This window comes from Mirounga angustirostris, unplaced genomic scaffold (assembly GCF_029215605.1).
Source record: "Mirounga angustirostris isolate CCGP_5_RB_7025 unplaced genomic scaffold, mMirAng1.0.hap1 SCAF_11, whole genome shotgun sequence".
Classification (NCBI taxonomy): Eukaryota; Metazoa; Chordata; class Mammalia; order Carnivora; family Phocidae; genus Mirounga; species Mirounga angustirostris.
Genome location: NW_026991719.1, coordinates 48,738,519 through 48,749,193, shown reverse-complemented (window position 1 = coordinate 48,749,193; position 10,675 = coordinate 48,738,519). Strand labels below are relative to the sequence as shown.

Below are 10,675 nucleotides of genomic sequence, written 5' to 3'. Positions count from 1 at the left end.
ATGTTATATGCTATACAATTGTTATTATATACTTATGTTAATATATTGTGTATATATCAATATGATATATAATAATATATAATTATATAATATGTATATATAATTTATATGCATTACATATCCACTTTTTAATCTGTATTTTCACTCTTTAAGTGTGGAAAATACATATTTCCAGATAAATAGTTAGCAATATGCATTCTTCAAACCACAGAGAAAATGGGACATGTGGCAGATTAATTGTAAAATATCAACAAATTATACCATATGTAAAGTTGTAAAATCTGACATTATTTGTCTGGCTATTTAAATCTGTACATTATTGAGTCCAAAGAAAATTCCTAATCATAGGTTTAACTTGATTGACTCTTTTGTAATATTGCTGCAATTAGAGTCACATTTGTGCAACAATTTTAGCAAGGAGGAATTTTTTTTATTCTCTCTCAATATTAGTTAAGGTAAAATTTATCTAACAAGTTAATTTATTTTTGGTTCCTATAGTCTCTTTTTGCCTTTTGGAACTTGCCTATTGATGGTAAATGAAAAGTAAAAGATGTCAGCATCATTGACTATTTGGTTTCACAGATATATTTTCTTGGAATTAAACTTTTTCTTCATTGATATGCAGAAATAAAATGAAGATAAATAGTAGTCATTTATGATAGTTATATTTGAAAGATTATTTTCATTTCTGTTATTGGTCTTTATTGTCTTTAACAGTAGGACCACTAAATGAAATGAGACATCAAAAGTTTTCAAAATGCTAATATATACTAATTGACAAGATTGTCAATTTCCTGGATTTTCTAATGATATAAACAAGAAGTTACAGAATATATATAAAGGGAAGCTCAGAACGGTGCTATCCAACTTCATGACCACTTGCTCCTCATCCTTTTCAAAAGTAAGTATTTTATAACCAGTTGTTTTGCTGAAACTTACTTTTCCACCAGAATCAAAATATACCAAAGTTAATCTGAATGCAATATTTCTTAGAGGTTGTAGAGAAATGGAACTGTCACATGGCTGACTGAAAGTATTTTGCTTGAAAATTATATAATGGCTGGTGAAGATGACATGTAAGGGAAAGCCAAAGTTGTAACCTGACCACTTCCAGGAGTATTTTCCATCTTTGACAATCCTCTTACCGCATCTCATGGTATGTTCTTCAAGTTCTGTTTCATTGATGTTTTGAGGCCCAATTTCCCTATATTGTTGTGCTCTAAGCAAGGTAAACCATTGATGTTTATAAACAGATGATAACCACTTTGAAGGTATCAGAGTGTCTTGTTCAATAACTCTTGTGGAGGCCAGGTCAGAGATGATATGCTGAAATCTTAAGTTTTTAAACACTGGTTGGAAAGGTATGCCTTGTTTGGTTTCAAGAAAGGAAATGTTACCAACACATTCCTTGTGCCTAGAAAACCAGTTGTTTGCATTAACTAAAAGCTGTTTCATTGAGCCTTTCCAAGCTGGATTAAGGCGAAGGAACATCCACTCTTTAAGTGTGGTATATACATCTATTTCCTTCTCCATTACTAATAAATTAGAAGAAGAAATGAGAAGATTCATGAGATCTATACTGAGTTCTTTGTAAAGTTCAACACTTGGATGTGTCATCAAATTGTGGAGAAGCCATTCAAAGCACCCTGTCTTTACAGAATCTAACCCATAGGTCTCTGCTGCTGCATAATAGCCACATACAGTTTTTGCATTAATTGTTCTCTTCATGGTTTCATCACACTGCTGAATTAATTCTTCTACTTGAAACAGGCATGCTGTTGCCAAAATTCGTGGAATTTGAAGGGAATCCATTAAGATGTATTTATCCCTATACAATGAGCCTAGTACAAAGTGCAGGGAATCTACATCTATATTCTGGTCATTAATCTCCAGGTCAATAATATCTTTATGCAATTCTTCCCAAGAACCTCTAAACATAGTAGCAAAGTAGCTTGACTGACATAAAAACATTTTGTGTAAACACCATACTTTCCCAAGGGCACAAACTTTAACATCACTTGTTTCCCCACGCAAAAATAAAGTTTGGTAAGCATACTCAGATGCAATCTTAACTTTTTTACCCTGGCTTCTGCTGACTACATGCTGTAGATCCTCTTCCTGGTCTAAAGACCTTTGGCTGATCTCAGATTCCGGGCTCAAGCTGAGCCCATTGCTCTGCTTGCGTTTATGGCTGCCAGATATATAACTGGGGCCCGCCTGGGCTGCTGGCGGCTGCGAATTAACTGTGCCTGATTCCCCGCGTTGCAGTATCCGACTGCTCAGGGGCCCCATAAATGAAAGATCTCAGAGCCCCTAAATGAGACGGTTGTAAAAACTTCACTGCCATGGCATTGCTGTAGCCTGCCACCTCTGCCTAGGCCCTAGTCAAACACAGTCCCCAACGTCATAGAGGAGGCTCTGCATTCTTTATTGTCCACCTCGCCCCTCCCTCCCTGTGGTCCCGCCCCGTTTCCAGTCTTCCATTGAGTTTGGCCCCTTGCCAAGGCCCAACCCTCTAGGTTTTTCTTGAGAATGTTATTCTATAAGAGAAATGACATAGTCAAAGGTTTTTTAATCAGAGTGTTAAAGATTGTACACATTCAAGCTCCCACTGCTAATGTATGAGAACATTTTTTCTCAACTGTCAGTATTGAATATAATCATTTCCCTACAATTTTTAGCAATTTAAAAAGATGAACAGTGGTATCTCGTTATTTGCCTTTGATTATTAGGGAAGGCAAACACGTACATTTGTGTATGTGTGTATGCATTTTTATACACACATATATATACACTATATACACTATATATGTGTGTATATATATAGAGAGAGACAATTTTGAAATCTCTGTCCTTCATATATACCTAAAGAGGGAGACAGATTTCAAAACTCTCTATGTATGTGTATATATATATATATATATATATATATATATATATATAAACACATACATATACCCACACACATATGTAGTGTTTAGAGTGCATATATATGTGTGTATATATTATTTCTGTATATGTTTATATTATTTTCTCGTTATTAATTGCTAAAATCTTATAATGTAAGACTAGTCATTGTCTGTTATATATACATTTTTATCTCTCTATATCTTTCTCTTACTAGTTTTTATTTACCATTTAAAATGTTTATGGGACTCATTATTATAAGGATGTTTTAATTCTTATTTTTAAGTTTTATTTATTTATTTATTTGAGAGAGAGTGTGTGAGGGGAGGGGCAGAGGGAGAAAATCTCAAGCAGACTCCCTGCTGAACATGGAGCCCATGGTGGGGCTTGATCCCAGGACCCATGAGATTATGACCTGAGCAAAACCAAGAGTCAGATGATTAACCAACTGAGCCACCCAGGCGCCCCAGGATGTTTTAATTCTTAAGAAGCCAAATTAGATCTTCCAAGTATGAGTTTTTGTATTTCTGTTTAGAAAAACTTTCCTTATCTGAAATTAGACAAAGATTCTTCTATATATCTTTGCTGAACTTTCATGGCATTATTTAACTTTTTAATATCTAAATATTAAAATTTTAATACATTTGGAAAATTTCATAATTTGAAGTGACAGAAGCATTATACAAAGGAGTATATATATTATAAGGCAACTTTTTACAAACAAAAAATACATCTATATTGACATGCATGCATACAGAATACTGAAAGTACTAGACAAGATTCTACCATAGTTTGTTGTTGGATAATGATATTATGGGTAGTATCAGAACTAAGCAAGGAGGCAGGTACAATGGGGCCTATATAATGAGTGGTTGCATGGCATTCTTTATCTTTCTTAGCTGCAGTTTCTGTGAGTCTTTTTTTTTTCTTCAGGGCAAGGTTCTTTCATTTATCACAAAGCAGGATAATCTCTCTCACTTCCAAATAGTAGTAGTAATGTGCATGGACAAAAACAATGAAATCCAAGATTATTTTTACAGAATGATTTTGTCTATTTCATTGACTATCAAAATTGCAGCAACTTAGAACAGTGTCTTCTAGGTGCTTGTTAAATATTTGTGGAATTGGTGAAAATATATTTTGCCCAAACTATTGAATGAATTTGATTGGTTTAGCTATCTTTTCCATTCACAAACCTAAGACAGTTTTATACCTTTCTTATAGAAATAATAGTTCTTGATTTACAAAGCTATTAAAGCTCTTTTAGTTATAGAGCATCCTCAAAATTGTTTTTAAGAGGGTCCATTTCATCTTGGATATATTGCTTTTCTCACACTTGCATGCCAATTGCTTTTGTAAACTTATTAACTCTATATCTATATAGGAGTCCTCAGAGGCCAATTACTTAACTTTGTCTACAAATTTGCATTATTCACTCTCATGGTTGCTCCTGGCCATCACTATCTTCTGTCCCTCTGATTTTGGCTGCACCTATGTAGCCTTCCTTAGACTTAGGCCTGACTTTCTGATTCCCGAAGGTAGCTGAACAGGATAGTCTATGAGAAGAGCAAAGAATCCACTACAATCAATCTTATAAGGGCAATGTTTCTCGGTGTCAGTATTGCCATTCATATCAGCACCACAGGTTACTGCCTTATTACTCTGCTGGAGAGTCATCCGTTTCTGTAATGATTCTGGTCTCAGGGCTTTCTCATTCAGTCTGTACCCATAAAGGCTAAAATTGTGACAGTGTTTACTACATGCTAAAGAGAAGTTAAGAGAAAGGAGAAATATGTGAAAACTGGGGTAGTGACAGAAAACTTGAAAGGAGGTAGAACTTCAGTATATGCTTGAAAAGAGGGTCTGATTTTTATAGGAATTAGAGAGAAGGAGAGGGACACAATCAACTGAGCCACCAGGTGCCCTAACAACTCAGGCTTTCTTTAACGTCCATTTGCATGATAAATGTTTTTCCATCCCCTCACTTTAAATGTGCAGTTGTCTTTAGATATAAGATGTATCTCTTATAGGGAGCATATAGATGGGTCTTTTTTTTAATTTTTTTATCCATTCTGACACCATATGTCTTTTGATTGGAACATTTAGTCTATTTGCAGAGTAATTACTGATACGAATTTATTGCCATTTTATTACTTGTTTTGTCATTGTTTCTGGAGATATTCTCTATTCCTTTCTAGTCTTTCTCACTTTTGATCTTTGCTTTCCACTCACAGATTCCCCTTTAATATTTCTCGCAGGGATGCTTTAGTGGTCATAAACTTCTTTAGTTTTTGTTTGTCTGGGAAACTGTTTATCTCTCCTTCCATTCTGAATGAAAGCCTTTCTGGATATTTTTGATGCATATTTTTCCCATTCAAGAGGTTGAATATAACATCCCACTCCTTTCTGATGTGGTAAGTTTCTGTGGAGAGACCTGATGCTATTCATCTGGGTCTTCCAAGGTAAGTTAAGCTCTTCCTTTATGTTTCTGCTTTTAAGGCATTTTCTGGGACTCCTGGATGGATCAGTCAATTAAGCGCCTGACTCTTGATTTTGGCTCAGGTCATAATCTCAGGGTCATGAGATAAAGCCTTGTATTAGGCTTTTCACAGGGTGAGGAGCTTGCTTAAGATCCTCTCTCTACCTCTACTTTTGCCCCACCCCCTGCTCATGTTCTCACTCTCTCTCAAAATAAAAAAGGAAGAAAAAAAAAAAGCCAGAGTAGCAATATTTATAACAAACTAGATTTTAGACCAAAGACTGTAACAAGAGATGAAGAAAGGCACTATATCATAATAAAAGGAACTATACAACAAGATGATCTAACAATCATAAATATTTATGACCCAAACATTTCAGAGCACCAAAATATATAAAATAATTAATAACAAACATAAGGCAACTGATTGATAATAATACAATAATACTAGGGAATTTTAACACCTCACTTACATTAATGGGTAGATCATCTAAACAGAAAATCAAGAAAGAAACAATCTCTTTGAATAAGACACCAGGTGGACTTAACAGATATATTCAGAACATTTCATCCTAAAGCAGCAGAATCCATGTTGTTTTCAAGTGCACATGGGACATTCTCCAGAAAAGAACACCTAGTAGGTCACAAATAAGGCCTCAACAAATATAAAAATGTTGACAATGCCATGCATATTTTCAGACAACAACACAATGAAACATGAAGTCAACCACAAGAAAAAAAAAATTTTAAGATTTTATTTATTTATTTGAGACAGAGAGAATGAGAGACAGAGAGCATGAGAGGGAGGAGGGTCAGAGGGAGAAGCAGACTCCCTGCCGAGCAGGGAGCCTGATGCGGGACTCGATCCTGGGACTCCAGGATCATGACCTGAGCCGAAGGCAGACAAATACATGGGGGTTAAACATCATGGTACTCAATAATGAATGGGTCCACCAGGAAATCAAAGAAGAAAATTTTTAAAAAAAGGACATGGAAGTGAGGAAGGGGCAAGATGGCACCAGAGTGGATGACCTCGTTTTATCTGGTCCCTCAAATTTAGCTGGATATCTATCAACCCATTCTGAACACACACAAATTCAATCTGAGATGTTAGGTGCAGAAACTTGAATCTTTGGGGGAAATATCCAAAGATAAACAGGGGGCAGGAAGCCTCCATAAGCTGGCTACAAGAAAGTGATATAACACCAGAGCACAAAATTAGGACCCTTAGAAATCTGCTCCAGTAAGAGACATCCCTTTCTGGGTGCCTGGGTGGCTCAGATGGTTAAGCGTCTGCCTTTGGCTCAGGTCATGATCCCAGGGTCCTGGGATCGAGTCCCACATCGGGCTCCCTGCTCCTTGGGAGCCTGCTTCTCCCTCTGCCTCTCTCTCTCTTTGTCTCTCATGAATAAATAAATAAAATCTTAAAAAAAAAAAAGAGAGAGAGACATCCCTTTCTGAAAAAGGCACAAGGGATGAATAGGTCAGAATTCTACATGGATCATTATGGTCTCAGGATCCCAGGAGACTCCGAAAGAACAGGGGAGCCTGAACAGATAGAGTGCCCAAGTAGTAGAGCAAGGAGATTGGTTATGGTCAGTGAGCCCAGAAGGGATTCCCAGCTCTGGTCACCATAAACTACAAGCAAGACCAGTAGGGAGACTACTTTCTCCTTGAGTAACCTGAAAAGGACTAGAATGTGTGGGCTGTTTACAATCCAAGAGGCTGCACCCATGACTGGGCACCAGCTCTCAAGGTGGCAGTGACCCCAGGAAAGACACTAGGGCAGCACCCAACCATGAGCTGAGAACAGCAGAACCAGGTGAGTGAGCGAGCCCACAACCACTCAAGGTCACAAAGACACAAAGCACAGAGATGCTCACAGGTCACTAGAACTCCTCCTGGGAGAGTGGCACCAGGTGCAAACCATGGGCAGTTTGGCACACACAAAGGTGGCACCTATGACTGGGCAACAGCTCTCAAGGTTGTGTGGCCCCTGAAAGGACACCGAGGTGGCACCCAGCCATGATCTGGGAGCCACGGAAGAAGGTGCACCTGCGAACCCACAGCTGCACACAATTGCAAAGGCACAAAGCACCGAGATGCTCCCAGGTCCCCAGAACTCCCCCGGGAGAGTTGCAGCGGGTGTGAATAGCACAAGTCTGTGGAGTTTAGTACACACAGAAGTGGAGACAGTTTGACCTGGAGGCTTTATTGAAGGAAGGGGACTGCGATCTTGCAGCTCTGGGCCAGAGATTCCTGCAGGGCCATATTTGCTCTGACCCTCTAAAGAGGTGTGGAAAGTTGCCAGGGAACAAAAGCCACACAGAGGATCAACTCATATAAAGCCCATCCCCCTGACAAGGGGTTGGGCAACTCCACACAGGCAGAGACACCTGAGAAGCAGCACAGCAAGCCCCTCCCCCAGAAAACAGACTGGAAGAACAGGTGGATGACAAGCTTATTTTCCACAGGACTGTAAAACTCCAGAGCCAGGGGAAAATAATATAGTGAGCTCCAGATTATCCCTCATGACTTGTTTATACTTCAGGCTAAAATTTTAAAGTTCTTTTTTGTTTCTTTTTTTTTTTTTACCCTGTTCCCATTTCAAATAGATTCTTATTTCCTAACTTATGTTTTTAAGTCGCTTCTTAACTTTTATTTATACACATCTACGTTTTATAAATTTATGACCCATACTAGTCCGTTTTTCACTCTATTCAATTTTATCTTGATATTTTTTATCAAGTTATGACTCTGCAATTTGGGGATATAGTGTCTTCTAACACACAGACCAAAAATCAGTCAGGAACAGGCAGATCACCTTGCTTTGTCCAACCTGAGAGATTAGAGTCTCTCCTTCCACCTTTTTTTTTTTTCTTGTTTTGAATCATCTTGTCTTTGTTTGTGTTTCTGTGGTAGCTTCCAAACATTTGGGATTTTTCTAGGGTGCATTTTGCTTGGATTGTGGTGGATATTTTGGACTCTGTTCATTCCCTCACCTATCCTTTGCTGGGCAGAGTGACTAGGAAGAGGAACTCACAACATAGAAAAGAACAAGAGTCAGTGTCCTCTGCCATAGAACTAATGGATATGGATATAAACAAAATGTCAGAGATAGAATTCAGGATAGCAATTATAAAGCTGATGGCAATGCTTTAAAAAAGCATATGACAATACAGAATCTCTAAGGACAGAAATGAGATCTAATCAGGCCAAGCTTACAAATGATATGAAAGAGATGCACTCTAAATTGGTTGCTCTAACAGCTAGGGTAAAGGAAGCAGAAGACAGAATAAGTGATCTAGAAGACAGGCTGATGGAAAGGAATGAAATTGAAGAAAAGAAAGAAAAACAACTCATAGCACATGAAGAGAGACACAGAGAATTTAATGAAACATTGAAAAGAACCAATATCAGGATCATTGGAATCCAAGAAAGGGTGGAGCACATCATGACTGAGAACTTCCTTAATCTGAGAAAGGAGACAAGCATTCATGTCCAAGAGGACCCATCTCAAAATCAATTAAAAAAAAAAATCAACACACTGGCAAATAACACTAAAGCTTGCAAATCATAGAGTCAAAGAAGCTACCCTGAGAGCAGCTAGGGGGAAGAGGTTTCTCATGTACAGAGGGAGGAACATCAGAATAACATCAGACCTATCCACAGAAAGCTGGCAGTCCAAACAGGGCTGACAAGATAAATTCAGGGCACTAATCAGAAGAACAGGCAGACAAGAATATTTTATCCAGGGGGTTCAGGAAAAGATAGCGGAGGAGTAGGGAACCCTATTCCAACCAGTCCCTGGAATTGCACTGAATACCTCCCAGACCACTCTGAACACCCATGAAATCAACCTGAGATGTAAGAAGATAGATCTGGATCTCTACAAACAGCATATCACAGGCAGTTGGCTTCGAGGTATGAAGCAGGGAGCTGTAATTCCATGGGCACATATCAGAAGATAAACAGAAGGGGGTGGGAGCTACCATAAGCACTGGCCCTGGGAAGGTGAAATAACATAGGATCCCAAAAGCCTCCCATGCTGGGGATAGGGCACAGACTCGCAGAACAGTAGAGATGGGGAACGGACCTTAGGGCAACCCCCGGACTGAAACCTGGAACAGTGCGGCCATGCGTGTGAACTGCGGGTGGCTGGTGGTTTTAGAAACACAAAGGGCAGAGACATGCCCCAACTTGGAGGCAAGGACTGGGAGCACTGCTGAGGGGTGCACAAACAAGGATGCTGCAGTTTATAGCAGCAAAGACAGAAATAGATAATGGGGACTGGAGAACTCACTAAAGAACAGACTGTGATCTCTCTGTTCTCAGGCAGAGAGTTGGAAATGATCTCTTCTGCTCTGACTCTCAGAAGAGATACGGAAAGCCACCAGGGAAACCTACCAGAGAACAAAGCCCCAAAAAACCGGTTTTCCCTAAGCCCATCCCCTGCCACAGGGGGCTGAGCAACTCTGCCCAAACAGGGTTCCCTGAGTAACAGTACAGCACCCCCTCCCCAGAAGACAGGCTGGGAGAAAAAGAGACCGAACCCAAAGGTCTCTATAAAACAAGTGCATCATGCTTGGGTTATGGTCAATAATTTTGACTCTGTACATTCCCTCAACTACCCCTCAACAAAATGACTAGGAGGATGAACCCCCAAAATAGGAAAGACCCAGAGACTGTGACTTCTGCCACAGATTTATAAATGGTTACAGATATAACCAACATGTCAGAAATGGAATTCAGGGTAGCAATTGTGAAAATGGAGAAATCGCTTAAAGGCAACATAGAGTCTCTAAGGGCAGAAATGAAAGCTGAACTGGCAGAACATAAAAAAGCTATCAATGAGATCCAATCTAATCTAGATAATCTAACAGCTAGGGTAAATGAGGCAAAGAACGAATTAGTGATCTAGAAGACCAATTGATAGAAAAGAAGGAATAAGAGGAGGCCAGGAAAAAACAACTCAAAAACCATGAAAATGGAATCAGAGATTTAAGAGACACCATGAAGTGTTCCAATGTCAGAATTATTGGGATACCTGAGGGGGTGGAGAGAGAGAGACAGAGGACTAGAAGATATATTTGAGCAAATTGTAGCTGAAAAATTCCCTAATCTGGGGAATGAAAAAAACTTTCATGTCCTAGAGGGAGAGAGGACCCCTCCCAAAATCAAGGAAAACAGGCCAACATCCCGACATGTAATAGTAAAACTCACAAATCTTAGAGCCAAGGAAACCATCTTAAGGGCAGTTAGGGGGAAGAGATTCCTTACATACAGAGA

At 38.9% G+C, this 10,675-nt stretch overlaps 1 protein-coding gene across 1 annotated transcript; it reads right to left on the bottom strand.

Moving 5' to 3' along the window:
* Positions 1-786: 786 nt before the first annotated feature.
* On the bottom strand, positions 787-2,292 carry LOC123843668 (germ cell-less protein-like 1). Its single transcript, XM_045873674.1, has one exon. It carries the CDS (start codon positions 2,290-2,292, stop codon positions 787-789), a length of 1,506 nt encoding a protein of 501 aa, XP_045729630.1.
* Between the last annotated feature and the right edge of the window lie 8,383 nt (positions 2,293-10,675).